General features: G+C 40.3%; 1 protein-coding gene across 8 annotated transcripts in view; it reads right to left on the bottom strand.

Moving 5' to 3' along the window:
* ACSL1 (acyl-CoA synthetase long chain family member 1) overlaps nucleotides 1-23,052 on the bottom strand; it is a 97,973-nt gene that overhangs the window by 37,378 nt on the left and 37,543 nt on the right. For 6 of the 8 annotated variants that reach the window (XM_077144530.1, XM_077144522.1, XM_077144524.1 and 3 more), the window contains exons 3-7: nucleotides 21,703-21,823; nucleotides 9,947-10,011; nucleotides 5,599-5,700; nucleotides 3,256-3,355; nucleotides 2,886-3,064 (exon numbers count right to left, since the gene is read on the bottom strand). In XM_077144530.1, the coding sequence (XP_077000645.1) occupies nucleotides 2,886-3,064; nucleotides 3,256-3,355; nucleotides 5,599-5,700; nucleotides 9,947-10,011; nucleotides 21,703-21,823 (567 nt within the window). The remainder of the gene's footprint in view (nucleotides 1-2,885; nucleotides 3,065-3,255; nucleotides 3,356-5,598; nucleotides 5,701-9,946; nucleotides 10,012-21,702; nucleotides 21,824-23,052) is intronic. The other 2 variants (XM_077144528.1, XM_077144529.1) reach the window with 1 other exon arrangement.

Below are 23,052 nucleotides of genomic sequence, written 5' to 3'. Positions count from 1 at the left end.
TTTAACAAAGAACTGCTCTTAGTTGTAACTGAATAATGAGAGATACTCCACACCCACCCTCCCCAATTGGTGGGGACCATTTAAACCAGATTTAAATGCCAGTCATTTTGGAGAGGCTCAAATATTTGCACTCCCCACATGTAGCCTATGGTTCACAGTGGGGTTTAGGAGAAAGGATTTGGGAGCCTCCAATTATAAAACAGGCCATGAGAGAAGATCTAAGACCACTCATTGAACAGGTATGAAAGCTAAGAAAGACAGATGCATTTCTGAGTTGCAGCATTTCCAAGCACTGGTTCCCAGTTGCTATTAAGAGTTCATTTTGTTGTTTATAACATTATAGACAATCCTGATGACCATTTTAATTTCTACTAAAATGAACTACTTACATTCTTTCCTATTAAAATAGAACAGCTTAAATGAGCATATGGCGGGAGCATGCCTATCATTAAACGGAGGTCATATGGGCACACTCGGGGCTCAGTGAGCATCTGTCAGCATATAGTTTTAAACAGTCTTAAATGTAATTCACACTTTAAATTGTATCTATAACAGACCGCTGATTAAAAAATGGAGACACTGATATTCAACAGAAGTAATCTAAGAGCTAAAGCAATGATAATTCTGCATTTCCCCCCCCACCCCAAATTCTACATTCTCTTTATCAGATGCAAAGTTCTACTCGTCTTTCAAAATTCTTACATAGTTTCTTGGGATCTTTAATACTTCAAAAACTGATGTTAGGGGTATGGTATGCATGACTTTTCTTTTTTTCTTATTTCTTTTTCTGGAGTGATGCAAATGTTTTAAAAAAAATGACCATGGTGATGAATACACAACTATGCAGTGATATTGTGAGGTACTGATTGTGCACCATGTATGGAATGTATGTGTGAAGACTTCTCAATAAAAATATTTTTTAAAATACGTGTTAAAGAAAATAAAGAAACAATTACATGTAATTTTCTTTTTAATTTGTTGGGAATAAACATTACCCACATTAAGGCACTAACTGCCAAGGTTTCAGTGTCTGAAACCTTACTGATGTCATAATTTAGGAAAACATACAGAAATCATAAAAATAAATGAATTACTATTGTTATACTCAATGCAAAAATCTTACCTCAAAAAAGAAACAAAGGAATCATAAACAAAACTCTGAATCCTAATCAATAAAAAGCATGCTGAAGTATTTAGGAGTGATATAGTCTGAAACTTACATAGAATGCATCAAAAAAAAAAGACGGATGTTTGATAGAGGGATGGAGAGATGGATAAATATGTGACAAAGCATGCATTATTTTAACTTTTTTTTCTTCTTTTTTGGGGGGGTGAGGTGGGGTGCATAGTCCGGGAATTGAACCCAGGTCTTCTGCATGGAAGGCAAGCATTCTACCACTGAACCACCTGTGCACCCAAAGCATGCAGTGGTGTGCATACAGATGTTCACTATATAATTCCTTCAACTTATCTGTATATGCAAAAACTTCCATAACAAAATATTGGGAAAAATGCAAATGTTTCCAATATCATTGTTTTTAATTTTGACCCTTTAACAAATAGATGCTAATAAAAACTTGATCAAAAACCAAACCATAAAAAAAACAACTCAACCATAACATTACTCTTAAGTTCATTTGTTAAAAAATTAATCTTTTGCTTTCAAAATTTTTAAAAACGACATGTATCATATTAAAAAGGAAAACATAAATCAATATCTTGTCTAAGTAAAGATGGCATGAATATAAACTTTATAGTACAATCCTTACTCATGTACTCATATAAATAATTTTATCTTAAAATTACTTTATTATAGAGCAATTAAATGATTAATTTTGTGTGTGGGTGTCTTGGTGAAGGAGGGGGGAAGAAAGGAAAAGGGAAAAGTGATTATATTATTGTTAAAGGGATTTACAAGTAAAAAAAAAAAAGAAAAGTGGGGAAATGCTAGATAAAAAGCCAGCTATAAACCCGAATTAACAATAGAGCACCTACAGTACCTTGGGTACGTGCATGCACGCATGTGGGTGCTGGGCAAAACGGTTTTGTAAGAACAACTAACAGTTTCCCTACAGCTACCAGGTTCCCCAGGAGACATAAAATTCTATAAATCCTTACTTGTAGTCTCACATTTTTTGTAGGAGGAAAATTACAACTAAAATTTTAACACCCTAGTTCTAACAGTTTGAGAAAGAGAATGACATAGAAAATGTGTACTCAAGCCTATTATCCCTATGATGTACACATGAAAAGACCTCCCTCTTGCCAACCTCCTTGGATTGAACTCTAATCCAAGTCCAACTGGGGGATCAGATTCTTATATGATCAAATGGCCAATTTAAATACAGACCACACTGGTTTCCCTAGAATGCAGGCCTTTAAAATTGTGACTAATGTGCATCTTAAGAAATGAAATACAAAAATAACCAAATAAAACATCTATGCTTAAAATTCATCAGGATGCTACAAAAGCACCCTGGTAAAAAAGATAATGTGGCAGATTTCTACATCTGGCTCCATTTTAGAAGATAAATCAGTGAGTAAAAGACATGAGAGCTTCAAGAGAATATATGCACCTAAATTTCCACATCTGAACCTGAAATCGACATTTCCAGCATTTATTGGGGTGGCTTGCTAATGCTCTAGGGTCAATCCTACACCTCACTTTATGAGAATGCTTTCTGAAAAAAGGGAGGTCTTGACCCATGGACAGGCATGTAGAATTTGTCTTTACAGTAAGGAGACAAGAATGTGTGCTCTCTATCTTCCATGGTTACTGAGATGACTGGCCAGAGTTGAGATTATGGGGTCTCAACAGATACTGCATGTGAGCTTTAATGCCCCCAAGGAATCCTTTGGAGCTGGGGCAGGGCAGAAGGACTCACCTCCAACGCCTTCATGCTCATGATTTCCACCCCATACTTCTTGCCTTGTTCCACAAGATCAATGCCATAGGGGTCCATGATAACTAAGGTTTTAAGGCTTGTTGTTAACTTATTTTCTATACCCTCTAATAAGAGTTGGGCCTTCTCTGGCTTGTCAATAAAAATCACAGAGAGTTTGGCTGGAAAAGAAGAGATACAGTGAGGAATAATATATCTGGCACAAAAGTATAATTACCCCATTCTTCAAGTAGAATGGCAGATATTATCATTTAAATATAAAAACCCCATCAAATTATAACATGAGCAAACATAAAGTCATTGAATGTAATCAATAACGAGGCTGATGTCCAATCACAGATCTCAGACATACCTTTGTTGACTATGTACGTGATTGCATCTTCTCCGAGGGTGTCATAGAGTGGGACAATCACCATTGAATAAGCAAAGCATCCCTGTTCAATAATCACCCACTAAACAAACAGTAAAGGTCAGGGAGGGAAAACAAGGAATCATATTAGAATCATTCCAAGAAGAACAACACTCCAGAGATGCAAAATACAAATATTTGATAAAGCAAAACAAATATCTATGTATCTACTACTACTACTTGCCAGGCACTTGGAGTAAGACATAAATGAGACCAAGAGACTCGTCCCCTTCCTAAAAAGAAAAATGCAATTTGTCCAGGGAATTGAGGCAAGTATGTGAAAAGATAATTAACAGTACACTAGAGGGCCCGATTCAAGAGACGGGAGAGCCCATGATGGGCTACAGTGGTTGCAGAAGGTTTTGTGGTGGAGGTAACTGAGCGTGCCCTCTGCAAAGCCCAATTTGGGCAGACAGAGAGAAAGGGTAGGAGATTCCAATGAAGGGGGATGTGGGAGCCAAAGAGCAAGTAGTCTGATATTGCTCAGACATGATGGCTCCAGCCGGGAAAAATACAAGGCTGCCGAGGTGGGCTGGAGCAAATCTGGATGTGGGAGAGTCTGACCCTATTTCACAGGTAATGCAGAGCCACTGCAGGTTCCAGCCAAAACAAGGGCTGTGGGGTTTGAGGAAGATTACTGCAGCAGCAGGGTAAAGTATGGTCTCGGCAGTGGGGAAGGAGGGCACACACTTATGCAACAGGGAAAATTGTTTTGTTTTGTTTTTTTTTTTTCTTCAAAATCTCCCTAGAAAATTAAAGGAAGAGATACAGTAAATGGTCACCTTGCCTCAAATTCATCAGCCATGTAGCAGCTGATCTACCTAAAAGGCAAATTTGACAAGATCACTCTTTTACTTATAGTTCCTCAATGGCACCTAGTTATCTCTGGCTACACATGACACAAGCATAGGTGAAGGCACAGCTGCCAGGGGAGGGAGCCCAGCCCACTCATGTGGCCTGGAAGTGTTTTGCTAGGCACTGGAATGCTTTTCAACCTACCAATATTGAGGCAGAGTCCAAGCTCCATAGCTCCCTCCTCTTATCCTGCCTCTCCATTCTCTATCATACTAAAATACTTCGCTCCCCTACCGGACATGTTGCTTGATGCAAACATGTAGTTGCACCCGACAGTCCCTCTGCTCCCCTACATGTATTTCCTGCCACCTCTAGGACACCGCCTTAACTGAGCTCCCATAATCTTTTTGCACTGAGTTCACATTGAACACATTACAGAGGAAGCTTCAGTTTATGGCTCTGTCTCCCTGTATGTGGTATTTCATAAGGACCCAAGTCACTGTTTAAGCCCTAGTGCTTCCACAGTGCCTGGCAGTAAACACTTGCTAGAGTAAATCATAAATATAAGAAGATGCTTACTCACTCCTTGAAGCAAGGAATATGTTTTCTAGTTATAGATTCATTATAAAATCCCATTAAAGCAAAAAATTTGGATGTGATCATTTGAGCGGGTTTCACTCAAAATGAAAGGAACTAAATTTCATGAGCCTGGTCATCGTCCAGCTGTGGAAAATACTGTTTTCCACTTAGCGGTACAATAAAACTCTAATAAACCATTCTAATTATAAAACAGTCAGTAGCACAGGGTTTGAGTTAACATGATTTTTGGACACAAGTGAGTATAAAAATAAATTCAATTTCGTCAAGCCAGGCACTTGAATTTTTCCAAGCTGTTTATGCCACTAATTTCTTTACTGACACTAAAAGCAATACCTCTAAAAGGGTTTCTCATTTCAATTCACTTTAATACAATGGTTTATACAAGCACTGCAAATGGGTTTCAACAGCCAAATAATGGCTGTTGTGTCTAAATCAAGGCTGGTTCACGGTGAGGAACCCTTTCCCCGCTGCCTGTGACCTTACCAGAGGAAAAAACTCATACTTTTCAGAAGGAAAATATGAGAGTTTGCTCTTGGCATAATGTATCTAAGTTTCTATATAATTCAGTAATGCTATTTTTCTAATCATAGAGGTAGCGCTTAAAGTGAGAAAATTTTCCTTGTTAGTAATTCATTCCAAGGATTTCGTTTAGGGACCTATACGAATAAATGTTATTTATTAAAAATGATAATAAGGATAAAAAGTTACTTTTTTCCTCCCAAAAAGACTAAGAAGGCCCTGGATTTCCAGATGTGCAACTTTTTGAGGCAGAACAGAAGCCGTGTTTTCAGAAGCAGCAGATGACAAAACCTAATCTCAAGCAGAAGTAGCCATGAATTCTGACGTGACACATACCAAAACCATATACAGTAAGCGTCTAATGATCAATACCTCAGGCCTATTTTGAGAAAAGATGCCAACGAACTGGTCTGGGGAGGCCTTGTAGCCCTTCTGGATGAGTGCCGAACCCACACATTCCGACAAGTCTGCAACCTAAAATGGGGAGGACAAAATCGTTCACAGCATTAGGCAGCCAAACAAGCAGTGCAGGACAGAAAAGGGGAGGCCAAAGAGGTACTCCTTTATACACTTTTGTAAAATAAAAAGGTTTATGCATCAGAAGTCACTGTTAAGAGAGCTGATCATAGAATGCCACCTGCAAAGCAAATTAAATTTCATTCCAACAGCTGTAGTCGCAGATGTTTGTAGGTCAAGGTTTCTCACACATTTTTTTTTTTTATTTTAGCCTTTTTTTTAATTATAAAAGTAATACAGGGACACTGGAATTTTATTTGCATTTATAAAGAACAGTAAAGTAAAGCAACTAAAACTTGCTATTTGGTATAAATGTAAAAGTAGCAAATTTTTTGAGAGACCATTAAAAAAGTAAGAACAAACCCTTATTCTCACACTCTACAATTTCATTCTTGAGAATTTAATCTTAGAGATTAATTTAACCTTAGAAGGGGATTTTAAAAAGCCCTATGCGTCAAATATATATTTCAAAATTATCTACCGTTACAAACTCCTAGGGGAAAACAAGGCTTACATAAAACAAGGTTACATAAACGATGGTGATCTCTGTAAGGCCTGGCCCGGTAGCCTCTGGCTGGAAGGCGCCCACCCGAACTAAAACCGTGAAAATCCGGGCACACAGCTGTGCAAGCTCAGCCAATCAGGACCTGCCCTGACAAAGGACCCCATTGCACACGGCCCGTAGCTATGCCCCCTGCACACGGCCCGTAGCTATGCCCCCAGCCCTAAAGCGCGCGGAAACTCCTAACCTGCCACAGGAGGCCCCGTAGGCATCGTCAGCACCCCCACTAGCTAGCCTATGTCTAGCCCCACCGCTCCTAGGGGGGGCGCGACTTCCCCGGCCCACACCCTGAGCACCCCAACCCGGGAACCTCACCCGGGGACAACAAAATTTTAAACTCGGACTCAGTTTCTCTGATTTCTCAGTCAGCTACCGTCTAAAACCTGACAATCTCCAAAAAATGTATTAGATCCAGTAAATATTACAATTATGATAATGATACTGAATTGAGAAGAACATTTAAAACAATGTTAAATAAAATACGCAAATAGAAAAATGTATACTATCATTATCACTAAGTAAAAATAGGCAGAGCCACAAAATTTATACGCTTTAGCATTATACGCTTATTCCTAAAGATTTTTTAAAAATCCTGAAATGTGGAGTTTTTTTTTTCAGTTCTCGGTTGGTGAACTCTCCAGGGTACTTTTAAAGCTAATGCACAGACCCAGGAAATAAAGAAAGCCACACCCATCCCTGCCCTGGAACCCCATTGGTTCTGGGGCATTCACCCCACCCCACCCTTGCCTAGGGGAACCAGAAGTGACACTGGTGAGGACGTGGAAGGAAAACAGGCTATTACTTCCAATTTCTGTGGACTATTTCACAACACTTGTAGACATTTAAAGGATCCCAACTTGTGAATTGCCTGCAATTGTTTGCAGAGCTTAACAGAATAATATGTATACACTTCTGCTAGAAAAAATGTTAACACTTTTCTGAGTAACTCAAAGGGGCTTCTAGCTCTCCAAATGCCAGAATCGCAGAGCTAGTGGAAAAAATGACATAAGTATATTAATCCAAAATTGGCTTTAGTTAAGTCCAGTTTCATACCTTCGCCAGACTCCTACTAAAATGCACAGCACATAGATTAACATCTTCAGAAACACCAATAATTTTCAGTTTGCCTTGAAAATTCAATCCAAAGGTGTTTGGATATATATGTCTTCTCTCTTCCAGCCAACAATTACAACAGAAGCAAGTCAGAAAGCACTTGAGGGTTCTGTAAGCCCTTAAGATGATCACACGATGTCATATAAACGGTGTATACACCACTTATGACAATGAGGCATCTCAGGTGGCAAACTGCTGTTTGGATCTGGGAAGGCAAAGGGATGGCAGGAAATGCACCCCCACCTGATACAGCAGCTCAATGCTCCTTCTCCAGGCAAGACAAGATAAGCTGTGTCACTTTTTCACTCTCTTGTAAGGTTCATCATACCTTACCCAAACACAGTCTTTTGCGTTCTGTTGATCCACAGATGCAGAAGGGAAGAAAAGATATACTTCCCACTAGGGGGGACAACCCAGCCCTGGGGCCCCAAAGGACAACCCCCTCCACAGACACTGACAACTAAGAACACCTTCTACACAAACCACAGGAGGAAGTTCATTTGCATTCATGAATGTTACAGGCTCCCCCTTCCAACCTGCAGAGAAGAGGGTGGTGCCAGGGGGGCCTAGACACTGAGAGCCATTTCCTGGACAGCTGTGCTTTTAGAAAGCTAAGGCAGCGAAGCTGACACTTCCATCTGCTCCTGCACATTCTCAAGACTCTACCTGGACTTGAGAAAAGCAGGGACTATTAGATTTGTTGCAATCATGATTAAAAATAAAAATAAAAAGCAGTGTCTTCCTGTTCTGCTATCTGCCATGCACAAACTACTATTTTTAAATAGCTGCTGCCAGTAAGTGGCAGGGACTGCAGAGAGATGAGAACACAAGTAGCCAGGCCCCAGCCTCCTCTGTGTTCACAGGGTAATGCAGATGTCTCCTTTGAGTATCTGTACTGGTACCTAAGGCTGTCCTGGGCTTAAATGTCACTAGTTCATGGTAGGTTGTGGGGTTTTGAGGTTCAGGAAGGTGCACCAGAAGAGGCTTACACAAGTCGGCTGCAGGCTTCACTGACCAGCAAAGACCTTGGGTGAGCTATTACTATACTCTGGGAATTCTACATTTTTCCAGCATCCTTCAAAGGAGAGAGAGAGAGTTAATCGTATCCTCAGGGGGGTCTGGGAGAAGAGTCAAATGCTTTCATAATCTAGGTCAACTGGTCTGGATAGCTCATTCAAATAACCCAAACATAGGGAGCCCATGGGAAGGAGGGTTTATATTCCTGTATAGCTTAATGTAATACCTGGATATTCCCAGAAAATGCTGTGCAGATAAAAAAGCATTGGCAAAGTCCCTAGAGGGACAGGATAAAAAATATGGATCTATGAAGCTTTACCACAAGGCAAACTCCTGATACTGTCTCAAACATTAGGGACTCCCCAAGTCAATAGGCCAAGCCCTTAATCTTGAGGCTAGCTCTTGTAAAGCCTATTTCTGCAGAAGAGTAGCTAAGTCTACCTAGAATTAAACCTAAGAATTACTTTCAGAGGATCTCTTTTGTTGCTTAGATGTGGCCTCTCTCTCTCTAAGCCCAACTCTGCAAGTAAAATCATTATCCTCCCCACTATGTGGGACATGACATATAGGGGTGAAAGTCTCCCTGGCAGCATGGGACATGACTTCCAAGGATGAGCCTGGTCCCGGCACCATGGGATCAACAACTCCTTCCTGACCAAAAGGGGGAAAAGAAATGTAATAAAATAAGGTATCAGTGGCTTAGAGAGTTCAAATAGAGTCAAAAGGCTATTCTGGAGGATATTCTTATGCAAGCTTTAGCTAGATATTGCTTATTACCATGGTTTTCCAAACCCCAAACAAAACCATTCCAGTTAACCCTAAAGTACACCCAGGGCTCCATCTGAGATTCTACAGAAGTTTCACGCACTAAGATTACTTTCTAGAAATCTGCAACCTCCAGATGGGTTCCTAGGTCAGATAAGTCCTGAAACCCAGGGAGACCAGCTTCTCCAGAACACCAACTTGTCCCCTCCCCCATCTACATTGTCAACACCCCTTATTAACATGAAAAAGTTAGAATGGGCATAGTCCAAATACCCCCTAAAAATTGAGAGAAGGATCAAAGGAGAAGGAGGAGTTATAACAGAGAAGACAAGATTTAACAAATGACTATGACTACTGAATCATTCTTTCAGTTCTTGGAGCAGCCAGATGGAAAAACCTAAAATTGTGGAACTGTAACCCATACCAAACTTTGAAATCTGTTTTGTAACTACTTCTTACAATGTACTTTGAAATCTATTGCTTTTTGTATATATGTTATATTTCACACACACACACAAAATCAAGTACTTTGACAACTAGCTAAGTTAATTAACTGCTTTTTTTCCCAAAACTATCTTTGTGTAAAGCTTCTTTCCATCTGGATGCTGCACGTTCATCCCAAAGCCCTGAGCTAACTGAGTATATGCCCTAGCATCCCATGGCTCCAGCCTTAGCATCCCATGGCTCCAAGAATTAGCATATTTAACTACAGCCTGCATGGGTGGCCACAGAAAGCAGAAAACTTACCTCTTTATATGAAATCCATTCATAGGGTTGGTTTGGCTTCCGAGAGCCTAAACAAGGACCATTATCTGAAAAAAAAACAAAACAAACAATGAGTATATATGCATAAATATTCCTGGATTTTAATATGTATCACATCTTGCTCTGCAAAACATCAGAAAGACTTTACTTAAGCCCTCAGATTATGAATGATGAGGTCAAAACGGAAGTATTTCCTCCCTGGGTTTTGGTCCCATTTTTTATTTTCCTGTTTGTTTCAGTTTTGTTTCTTAAAAGGGGCAAGAAAGGGAGAAAAAGAGAGAAGCAAAGGCAAATATGATTTTTAAGAATACGCATCTTGTGAATTCCTCTTTAACGCTCTACTGGTTTAGAAAAAGAGTCACGTACTAAAGAGATACTGATAAAGATTTTCAAAGAGGAATCCCTTATAACTTCTAAAGAAGATTCAAGCATTCTAATTCAGAATATGAAAAGGAAAATATCATTTTTAAGTGCACACATTCTTATGATCAAAGGTACCAAGAATCACCGGGTAATTTTAATTACATCATTACCCTCCCCACTATGTGGGACATGACATATAGGGGTGAAAAACCCATCTGGAGGTTGCAGGTTTCTAGAAAGCAATCTTAGTAAAGTCAAGGTAAAGTCTTGACTATAGGAAAACAAAAATCAAGAAAAGAAGCAAAATGAGGGAGAATAAGGCATTTGTGGAAGCAAAACTTAAATATCTGGATATATCTTTAATCTAATTTAGGTACTGAATAAATAGAAAGAAAGAAAAACCCTATTAATTATTCACACAAAGGACAAGCACTGTAGTAAATAATTAATATTACTAATTTACTAATCATTTTTATTTGAGATTATACAAGTTTCTTTCTGCAGATCAATCCCAAATTAACTTTAGGTTCAGTCTGTACCCCTACTAAACCTTTCCTAACATCAGCTCTGTTACATGGAGTCCGTAAAGGCACATCTGAAGTTGAACATTGTGGTAGAGGGAACCAATGCAGTCCAACAAAAAACAAGTTCTTGACTTCCCGGCCAAGATGGCAGCTTAACAATGTGCGCATTTTAGTTTGTCCTCCAGAACAACTACTTAATAACCAGAAACAGTACAGAACAGCTCCTGGGGCCACTTCAGTGACCAGACACACAGCATACCTGAGTCTGGACCAGCTGGACCAGTTGCGAGCCTCCCCAGAACCGTGAGTTCCCAAAGCTGCAGCGGCCGGTGCCCCTCCCCCACAGGCTGCTTCCCAGAGGGGAAAGGAAAGGACTTTACCAGCAGCAGGGACTGAGCACAATCAAACGCCAAAAATTTGTGGAATTAATTAACAAATTCTGACTACTAAAAATAAGCCCCCAGCTCAGGTGAACCTGGTGAAAGCAGAGGTTGCTCATTTTTGCCCCGGCACCAAGGGGGCAGGGCTGTCGGAAAAGGGAAAAAAAAAAGAAGGAAACAGAGGTTTTTGTGGCTGTGTTTCTACAAAGGCTTGACTGCCTTTGGATATAGCGGCAGGGCTTCTCAGGCTGCAGCTACCCCAGGCACAGGCAGAAGTGAGCTCTTTTGGGGGCTTGTCTGGAGCCTGTGCCTTCCCCAGGGGAGGGGTGAAGCCCAACTCAGGTGGAATCCCTCCCTCAAGGAATTCAGACACCAGGGCTTGGTAATTTGAAGCCACTAAAACCAGCCTACACCTTTTCTCTGTCTCCACCAAGCCCCAGCAGGGAGAGTCCATCAAAGTTAAAGGTACCGCATCATCTTACACTGGTGGGACCTGCAGGCAGACAAGTGCTACATACTGGGCAGGATAAGAAAAACAGAGCCCAGAGACTTCACAGGAAAGTCTTTCAACCTGCTGGGTCTCACCCCCAGGGAAAACTAACACAGGGGACTCCTGATAGGAGGCCAGTTTGGTCTGGGAAAATCCGGCTGGGGTCTATAATATCTAAGTAGACCCTCCTAAGGGTCAGGGGGAAAGGCACCATACAAGCAGGGCAAGAAACAAGAAAACAAGAACTGAAAAATTCTCCTCTGTTAAACAAAACTTAAGCTAGAGGGCCAGATAAAGCTGAATGGAATGTCAAAGAACAGATAGACAACAAGTTCATCCAGCAAGGAAACCCTAGGTAAAAGAAGTGAAAGCAATCTCCAGAATAAACTAATTAAGGTAATTAAATGCCTAGATGCCAGCAAAAAATAACAAATCACACTAGGAAAATTGAAGATATGGCCCAGTCAAAGGAACAAACCAGCAATTCAAATGAGATACAGGAGCTGAAACAATTAATTCAGAATATATGACCAGACATGGAAAACCTCATCAAAAACCAAATCAATGCATTGAGGGAAGATATAAAGAAGGCAAGGAATGAACAAAAAGAAGAAATCGAAAGTCTGAAAAAACAAATCACAGAACTTATGGGAATGAAAGGCAAGGCAGAAGAGATGAAAAAAACAATGGAAAACCTACAATGGTAGATTTTGAGAGACAGAACATAGGATTAGTGAACTGGAGGATGGAACATCTGAAATACGGCAAGAAAAAGAAAATACAGGGAAAAAAATGGAAAAATATGAGCAGGGACTCAGGGAACTGAAAGACAATATGAAGCGCACGAATATACGCTTTGTGGGTGTCCTAGAAGGAGAAGAGAAAGGAAAAGGAGGAGAAAAACTAATGGAGGAAATTATCACTGAAAATTTCCCAACTCTTATGAAAGATTTAAAATTACTGATCCAAGAAGTGCAGCGTACCCCAAAGAGAATAGATCCAAATAGACGTACTCCAAGATATATACTAATCAGAATGTCAGAGGTCAAAGAGAAAGAGAGAATCTTGAAAGCAGCAAGAGAAAAGTAATCCGTCACATACAAGGGAAACCCAATAAGACTATGTGTAGATTTCTCAGCAGAAACCATGGAGGCAAGAAGACAGTGGGATAATATATTTAAATTATTAAAAGAGAAAAACTGCCAACCAAGAATTCTTTATCCAGCAAAACTGTCCTTCAAAAATGAGGGAGAAATTAAAACATTCTCAGACAAAAAGTCACTGAGAGAATTTGTGACCAAGAGACTAGTTGTGCAAGAAATACTAAAGGGAGCACTATAGACAGATACGAAGACAGAAGAGAGAGGTGTGGAGAAGACTGTAGAAAGGAAGACTATGAGTAAAGGTAAAAAGAAGGAAAATTAGATATGACATATAAAATCTAGAAGGCAAAATAGTAGAAGAAAGTACTACCCGTGCAGTAATAACACTGAATGTTAATGGATTAAACTCCCCAATCAATGGATTAAACACCCACCTGAGGGTGGGGGGGACAGGCACCATACAAGCAGGGCAAGAAACAAGAACTGAAAAATTCTCCTCTGTTAAACAAAACTTAAGCTAGAGGGCCAGATAAAGCTGAACTGAATGTCAAAGCACAAACAGACAACAAATTCACCCAGCAAGGAAACCCTAGGCAAAAGAAGTGAAAGCAATCTCCAGAATAAACTAATTAAGGTAATTAAATGCCTAGATGCCAGCAAAAAAATAACAAATCACACTAGGAAAACTGAAGATATGGCCCAGTCAAAGGAACAAATCAACAATTCAAATGAGATACAGGAGCTGAAACAATTAATTGTTTCATAGTCTGGCAGAATGGGTTAAAAAACAGGACCCATCTATATGCTGTCTCTACACAAAGGACATGCGGGCCAAGGACACAGACATTTGCACACCAATGTTTATAGCAGGATTATTTACAATTACCAAGAGATGGAAACAGCCAAAATATCCATCAAGAGATAGTTGGCTAAACAAACCGTGGCATATACATAAGATGGAATATTATGCAGCTGTAAGAGAGAATAAAGTTATGAAGTATGTAACAACATGAATGGACCTTAAGGACATTATGCTGAGTGTGATTAGCCAGAAACAAAAGGACAAATACTGTATGGTCTCACTGATATGAACTGACATTTATGTATAAACTTGAAATATTTCATTGGTAACAGAGACCATCAGGGGACAGAAATAGGGTCAGATATTGGGTAATTGGAGCTGAAGGGATACAGATTGTGCTACAGGACTGAATATAAAAACTCAGAAATAGACAGCACAATATTACCTAACTGTAATACAATTATGTTAAAACACTGAATGAAGCTGCATATGAGAATGATAGAGGGAGGAGGGCTGGGGTATAAATGAAATCACAAAGAAAGATGATAAAGATTGAGATGGTATAATCTAGGAATGCCTAGAGTGTATAATGACAGTGACTAAATGTACAAATTTAAAACATTTTTTTGCATGAGGAAGAACAAAAGAATGTCATTACTGCAGTGTGCTGAAAATAGATGGTGTGTTGGTTTGAAAGGAAGTATGCCCCCTAAGAAAAGCCATGTTTTGATATAAATCCCATTTCTTAAAGGTAGAATACTCCCTATTCAATACTGTATATTTGAAACTGTAATGAGATCATCTCCCTAGGTGATGTGATTTAGTCAAGAATGGTTGTTTAACTGGATTAGGGGATGACCCATTTGAGTGGGTCTTGATTGGTTTATTGGAGTCCTATAAAAGAGGAAACATTTTGGAGAGAGAGACTCAGAGAGGGCAGAGAATGCTGCAGCACCACAAAGCAGAGTCCACCAGCCAGTGACCTTTGGAGATGAAGAAGGAAAACGCCTCCCTGGGAGCTTCATGAAATAGGAAGCCAGGAGAGAAAGCTAGCAGATGACGCCGTATTTGCCATGTGCCCTTCCAGCTGAGAGAGAAGCCCTGACTGTGTTTGCCATGTGCCATCTCACTTGAGAGAGAAACCCTGAACTTCGTCGGCCTTCTTGAACCAAGGTATCTTTCCCTGGATGCCTTTGATTGGACATTACTATACTTATTGTAATTGGGACATTTTCTTGGCCTTAGAACTGTAAACTAGCAACTCATTAAATCACCCCTTTTAAAAGCCATTCCGTTTCTGGTATATTGCATTCTGGCAGCTAGCAAACTAGAACAGATGGTAATTAATATTTTAAAATTTCAACTTATGTGTGAGACTAAAGCAAAAAATGTTTATTTGGTACAAATTTATACTTTGACTAGTGCATCTCCTAATATAACTTATGTAGATAGTTGGTTGAACACTTTAAGTACATGGAACTTTGTATAGGACATGATATTTTGTTGGTTTGTTCAGGTGATGCCCTGATGAATCCCAGAGTGGTTTGATCAGTGAGTGGAAGAGTATTTGCAAAGTCCCCTTCGAGGAATGGTGAGAACGGGGGAAATTCAACCTCCCCCAGTTGAATTATTGATATTCTCACAAGCAGTGTGGACAACCAAAGCTATAGGCTGAGCCCCCAGTCTTGGGGTTTGTTCACATGAAACTTAACCCTACAAGGGATAGGTCAAGCCTACTTAAAATTAGGCCTAAGAGTCGCCCCCAAGAGAACCTTTTTTGTTGCTCAGATGTGGCCTCTCTCTCCAGCCAACACAGCAAGCAAACTCACCACCCTCCCCCTGTCTATGTGGGACATGACTCCCAGGGGTGTGGATCTTCCTGGCAACGTGGGACAGAAATCCCAGAATGAGCTGAGATTCAGCATCAAGGGATTAAGAAAAACTCTAGAATGAGTTGAGACCCAGCATCAAGGGATTGAGATAAACTTCTCAACCAAAAGGGGGAAGAGTGAAATGAGACAAAGTCTCAATGGCTGACAGATTCCAAACAGAGTCGAGAGGTTGTCCTGGAGGTTATTCTTACGCATTAAGTAGATATTACCTTGTTAACCAAGATGTAATGGAGAGGCTGGAGGGAACTGCCTGAAAATATAGAGCTGTGTTCCAGTAGCCACGTTTCTTGATGATGGTTATATAATGATACAGCTTTCACAATGTGACTGTGTGATTGTGAAAACCTTGTGTCTGGTGTTCCTTTATCTACCTTGTCAACAAATGAGTAGAACATATGGAATAAAAATAAATAATAGGGGGAACAAATGTTAAAATAAATTTAGTTTGAAATGCTAGTGATCAATGAAAGGGAGGGGTAAGGGGTATGGTATGTAAAATTTTTTTTTTCTGTTTTTGTTTTATTTTTCTGTTGTCTTTTTATTTCTTTTTCTGAATTGATGCAAATGTTCTGGGAAATGATTATGATAATGAACATGCAACTATGTGATGATATTGTGAATTGCTGAGTGTATATGTTGGGAATGTTTGTGTTTCTTTCTTGTAATTTTTTTTTTAATTAAAAAAAATTTTTAAAAAAAGTTCTTAATCTTAATCCATGTTCCTGTCAGTGTGAACACGTGTAAACAGGGACTCTTGAAAATGTTATTAGGTAAGGTGTGGCCAAACTGAATTAAGGTGGGTCTTAATCCACAGTCCTGAAAGCCATATAAAGAGAGGAAATGTGGACACAGTCAATAGAGGCCAGAAGCCAGAAGACAGAAGACAGAGAAAGCCATAGGAAGAAGCCCCTAAACTGGTGGAAACCAGAAGAGCAGCCACAAGGAGAGAAAGACCACCACATGATGGGAGGCAGAGAGGTAAGCCAAGGACCCAAGGATTGTGCAAACCAAGATCAGAGTGCTACAGACTTTGGGGAGAAAGCATGGCCTTGCCGATGCCTTGATTTGGGACTTCTCGCCTTCAAAATCATGAGACAATAAATCACAACTGTTAAGTCAACCAGTGTGTGGTGTCTGTCATAGCAGCCTGGCAAACTAAGACAGGTTTTGGTTCTGGGAAGCAGGTGCTGCTATTACAAATACCTAAAAATGAGGAAGTGGCTTTCAAATTGGGTAACAGCTGGAAGAATTTTAAGGCACTTGATAGAAAAAGCTAGGTTGCTTTGAAGAGGCTGTGGGTAGAGACGGACATTAAAGGTGATTCTGGTGTGGACTCAGATGTAAATGAGAACTGTAGAAAAAGTTTCTATGACTCTAAAGAATATATACATATATATATTCATGTACGTATATACATATCTATACATATATATATTGTTGTGAACAAAATGTTGGTAAATATATGGACATTAAAGGTGTCTTCAGTGAGGGTTTAGAAGGAAACGATGAATGTGTTATTGGAAACTGGAGGAAAGGCAGTCCTTTTTATAAAGTAGCCCAGAACTTAACAAAATTGGGTACTGATGTTGCATGGAAGGCTGAACTTAAAAATGATAAAACTTGGATATTTAACTGAGGTGATTTCTAAGCAATGCGGCAAGGTATGCCTGGATTCTCCTTGTAGTTGATGGTAAAATGTGAGAGGAAAGGGATAAATTGAGGACTGAATTGTTAAGTACAAAGAAATGAGTTTCCAGCTGATGCTGTGGAAAATGCTCAGTCTATCCAGACAGTGTACTTTTCTGAGCCTATGGCCAGAAACAGCTCTGCCAGGACTCTCCCAGAGCTCTGCCCAGAGGGTTTGGCTGAACATCTATTTGCTAAGGTTTTGTCATCTCCCATCTGATCAGAACATATGCATTTCTATTTCCAGAACATAATCTCCCTGGCTTCATCAATTTAGTCTGAGTGTTATTTAAGGTGTTCTGATTGGGTTTAAGGATCTGCAGAGAGTGAGAAGAAAGTACAGACTATTCCCACCTGGTGCTCCAACAAACCTGGGCCTACTTCACATAGTTAAGCCCTGGAGAAGACAACTGGGATACATGTGTGGATTTAAGAATCAGTACGCAGATAGGGAGAGCTCAGCCTGTCAAACCCACCCCTTCATACTGACTTCTTTGCCATCTCTAAAGCAATCCTGACAAAAACAGAAAGGCACACATCAAGTGGGCCTTATTCTCAAACCCTCCTCAATTTACAGGCACTATAACAAAGAGTGGCTGAACATGACAAATTCCATCAGATATTATTTTCAGAGGGGGAAAAAAGTGCATTAGCCTTGTTACACTTAATATTTTTTTTTATTGTGAAATACAACATATATATAGAAAAGCAATAAATTTTCAAGGACACTTTAATAAGCAGTTATAGAACAGATTCCAAAGTTTGGAATGGGTTACAGTTCCATGAGCCGCCTTTTCTTCCAGTTGCCCCAAGACACTGGAGACCAACAGAAATATCAATGCAATGAAATGATTCAGCAGTCACACTCATTTGCTAAATCCCATCTTCTCTGTTATATTCCTCCTTCTCTTTAAATAACATACGCACATATAAAAGCAACAAATTTCAAAGTACATCACAACAATTAGTTGTAGAACAGATTTCAGAGTCTGATATGGGTCAAGATTCCACAATTTCAGGCTTTTACTTCTAGCTGCTCTAAGGTACTGGAGGCTAAAAGAAATATCAGTATAATGTTTCAGCATTCATACTCATTTGTTAAACCCTATCTTCTCTGTATAACTCTACCATCTCCTTTGATCTTTCTCCCACTTTTTAGGGGTATTTGGGCCATGCCCATTCTAACTTTTTCATGTTGGGAGGGGCTGTCAATAGTATGGGATAGGGGGATGGAACTAGTTAATGTTCTGGAAAGGCTGGGCCCTCAGCCTTATTACATTAAATAATATACTTTATTCCTCGTGAACAGGGACTGGCAAACGACAATAAGGAGTCAGTTTACCCAGCTGCTGGTCTGTAAATACAGTTTACTGGAGCACAGTCATACTCATCCAGTTACGTATTGTCTATGGCTACAACTGAGTAGTTGTAACAGAGACCATAGGGCACACAAATCTTAAAATATTTGCTATCTAGCTCTTTATAGAAAAAATTTGACTACCACTCTTCTAGAGCACAGTCCTGGATATACATCACACTTACCTGGGGAACTTTAAAAAAAAAAAATACCAGACCCAGACCCTACAAATAGAAATTCTGATATTATTTGCAAGGGATGGGGCCACTATTTTTTTAAATGCTCCAGAGATGAATTTTAAGTGCAGCAAGGGTTGAGAGCCACTGATAACCAGGGAACTCAGCTTATAAATGGTTTTCTAGCTAAAGCTTAAAAATATACAGCTAATCTCTCTCTCTAAGCCCAACTCTGCAAGTGAGATCATTACCCTCCCTGCTACGTGGGACATGACATCCAGGGTTGAAAGTTTCCCTGGTGGTGTGGGAGATGACTTCCAGGGATGAGCCTGGCCCTACCATCCTGGAACCAATAACGCTATCTTGACCAAAACAGGGAATAGAAGTGTAAAAAATAGCTATCTGTGAAAGGCTACTCTGGAGGCTACTCTTATGCAAGCTTCAGCCAAACATTGCTATTTATCAATTCTAGTTTGCCAAACAAACCCTAATCAAAACCATTCCTGCCAACCCTAAATAACACCTGAGGCTTTATTCTACAAATGTTCCAAGCACTATGATTACTTTCCAGAAACCTACAACCTCCAGATGGAGGCCAGATAAGTCCTCAAACCCAGAAGGACCAGCCTCTCCAGATCATCAACTAGTTCCATCCCCCTATCCCATATTATCAATAGCTCTTTCCAACATGAAAAAGTTAGAATGGTCATAGTCCAAACAACCCTAAAAACTGGGAGAAAGATCAAAAGAGAAGGTAGAGTTATACAGAGAAGATAGCATTTAACAAATGAGTATGAGTGCTGAATCATTATATTGCTACTTCTTTTAGTCTCCAGTGTCTTAGAGCAGCTAGAAGTAAAAATCTAAAACTGTGGAACTGTAATCCATGCTAAATTCTGAAATCTGTTCTACAACTAACTGCTGCTCCAGTTATATGCACATACTTTGTGGTAGCAGTGGCCTGATGTTAAGATGCTCTACTTCAAAGATACTGACTATCACAGACAAACCTTGACCTTGCCACTAACTTTGAAGAAGTTCATAAACTAAATAATAGAGAAGGTTCCTTTCCCTTTATAGCGGGGCTTACTTAATTTGCTGTAATATACACTTTTAAGATCAGGAATATTGGGTTAAACACACTGAGCTGTGCAATCCAATTTACCAGCATCAAGTAAAAAAACAATGGGCTCTTCTTGAGCATATACTACATGCAATATTTTGTTGAAATATCATGGGAGATGGAGAAAGCAATAGCGCAGAGTCCCTGACTGTGAAGCGATTACAATCTTGCTAGCAGTAATAAAAATACAAGCTAACTAACAAAAGATTTAAATAGCACAGCATGGGTTCTGAGACTTTTTTTAGAGAGGACAGCAGTATAAACAAAAATAGGAAAAGAAATGGAACAAAGTAAGGTATCAGAGGCCACGAGAGTTCAGATAGAGACGAGGGGCTACTCTGGAGCCTACTTTTATGCAAGTTTCAGCTAGATCTTGCTAATCACCATGGTCTGACAAACCCCAACTAAAACCATTTCTGCTAACCCTAAACAATACCTAGGGCTCTATCTGAGAGTCTACAGTTTCACACATTAAGCCTACTTTCCAGAAGCCTACAACCTCCAGATGGGTTCCCAGGCCAGATAAGTCCTCAAACCCAGATGGGCCAGCCTCTCCAGAACATCATCGAGTTCCATCCTCCTACCCATATGGTCAATGCCCCTTTCCTACATGAAAAAGTTAGAAGGGGAACAGCCCAAATACCCCTAGAGACTGGGAGAAAGATCAAAGGAGAAGGAGGAGTTATAACTGAGAAGACAGGATTTAACAAATGTGCATGACTGCTGAATCATTACACTGATATTTCTTTTAGTCTCCAGGGTCTTGAAGCAGCTAGAAGGAAAAACCTAAAATTGTGGAACAGTAACCAGACTCTGAAATGTGTTTCACAGCTACTTGTCACAATGTACTTTGAAATTTATTCCTTTTTTTGTATATATGTTATATTTCACAATAAAAAATGTTTTTCTAAAAATAAAGAGATTAAGAAAAAAGGTGGGGTGGGGGGCAGAGGTCATTTTCTCCTTCATTGAGGACATTAATGTAGCACCAACTGTGTACCAGGAGCCATGCTGGTGGGTGCTGAGAGGAAGGTGTTGGATAGGTGCCCTGTCCTCAAGGGGCATAAGCCAGTGGAACTAAACACCAGATAAACACCTCTCTCTTGTGAAGCTGTTATTAAATAGGTAGGTATATGATGCTAGGAGGGAAAATGTGACACTTGGAGGTAGAGGATGAAAATGATACACTAGGAAAGTTTTTTGGAAAAGGGAAAACGTGACATGAGCTTTAAGAGATTAATACAAATACACCAAGCACTCTTGGGTGGGGTGGAAAGAGGCTTTGTGATCAGAAAACAACAAAAAAACTGCAGAAAAGCTTGGGGTTGGGGAGAGCAGAGGTGGTCAAGGCTTTGCAAGTTCAGTATGACTCCAGGGAGGCCTGGAAGGGAGAGAGGCTGAGGGAGAAGGCAGATCCCAAGTAAGGAGGGGTAACTGAGGGCAATCTCATGAGTCGACATTTACAGGAGTGTCTCTGATGGAACACTTCTTTCTCGGGATGTCGGTATTTTATTTCTCAAAATATGGGTTCCATGGTCCGGTGAAGTCTGAAAACCGCCAGATCCGGCCTCTCTACTGCAGGAAACATCAGAGCCTATCGCGAGCTAAGGAACACGTGACTATCAAAGACAGGACATGCTGAAAGCACATGTGACCGTGGAAATCCTCTGCCACAGGAACACCCAGGGGCTCTAGTGCACTTTGTACAGGGGGAGACAGGGAGACCTGCACAGCACTTAAGTGCCAGCAGACTTGAGCAGATCCACCTTTCTGGATGAAAGACCACTCCTTCTGAATGAAAAACACGAAGCGTTAGTCACCCAAATTCAGTGCAATGCTTACTTGACACCTGTATACCCCTCTGGAAGCCTTCATATACGGTTGTGACGTCATCATAGAAATACATCAAGGGCTCATCACTATCAAGTAGTGCGGATCTTCGAGCACCATCGTTACTACCCTGTTGAAAAAGAAAGATGGGGGAGCATGTTAGAGGAGCGCATTAAAAATGAAAAGCCTAGCACATGCCAGGGAACTTCCCGCGGTCCCTGCTACTGGACCTGCGCAGGGTGAGAGGAGCTGGCTGCCAGGGAGTATCTGCTGAATGGAAGAGGGGCAGGACTTGCTGATGTGCTAATATGAATCATTCGCTCCCATCCTCTGATGTCACCGTGTAGTTTTTTCCCCCTAGTTTTTTAAAAAAACAAACACACCACTGCCAAAAGTGGTCATCTGAGTATATTGTGGTATCTCTACAAGATCAGTTTCCTCTTGAGGTCAGTCCCCCTGCGGGACTGAATTAGGAAATAAAAGTCCGGGTTCTCTCTGGGGGCAGGAACGGGAGAAGGGGGAGGGCAGTAAAGGACAGACATCTGAGTATCAGTGGTTCCCAAGACTGGAACTTTTGCCAACATCTGATCAAAAAAACAAAATAAATAGAACATGTGATGGGAGAGTTATTTTGCGCTGCTCCTATATTTAAATGCAAAAGCAAACTACATTCGTGAAGAGTTCCTGGGGGTAGAAATGCCCAAGTTTTATAAATTGTGGTCTCACTCATCCAGATCTATAAAACGGGTATCTACAGGCCATGGACAGTATACTGTATACTCATCATGTTACTGTTGCTTATTCCCTCAAAAATGCTATTAATTTTTAATTTTTCGCTCCTTCCAATATTCTCTCCCATGCTCCTTACAGCTTCTTTTTACAAACAGGCATGAAACTATTTTCCCATCCAGTGACCTTACAGACAGGATCTCTGGCCATCAATTCCCACACCTAGCAACACAAGATCTTTAATTTATCAAACTAGGACTTTTTTTTCTCGCATGGGCAGGCACCTGGAAGGAATCAAACCTGGGTCTCTGGCATGCTAGGCAGGAACCCTGCCTGCTGAGCCATCATGGCCCACCCTCAAACTAGGACCTTTTAAGGGACAGCCTATGGGCACACTGGGTCCAGCCACCCTCCCATAATTTCTAAATTAATAATGACTCTTGGACAAGATATTTCAAAAATACCTAGACGATAAATGCTACAGGGCAGCAATGAGCCTGAGGTTTTGACCCATGTCATTATTTGACAAGCTAACTTTTCCACACCTTTCCCCTTCAACTGCTCAAAAGCGTACGAAGAAAGGGAAGAACCATCTTAGTGACAATCACTGCAGGATTTTGTAATCTGAGCGCA

The sequence above is a fragment of the Tamandua tetradactyla genome, chromosome 26 (genome assembly GCF_023851605.1).
Source record: "Tamandua tetradactyla isolate mTamTet1 chromosome 26, mTamTet1.pri, whole genome shotgun sequence".
Classification (NCBI taxonomy): Eukaryota; Metazoa; Chordata; class Mammalia; order Pilosa; family Myrmecophagidae; genus Tamandua; species Tamandua tetradactyla.
This window is presented reverse-complemented; position numbering and strand designations above follow the sequence as displayed.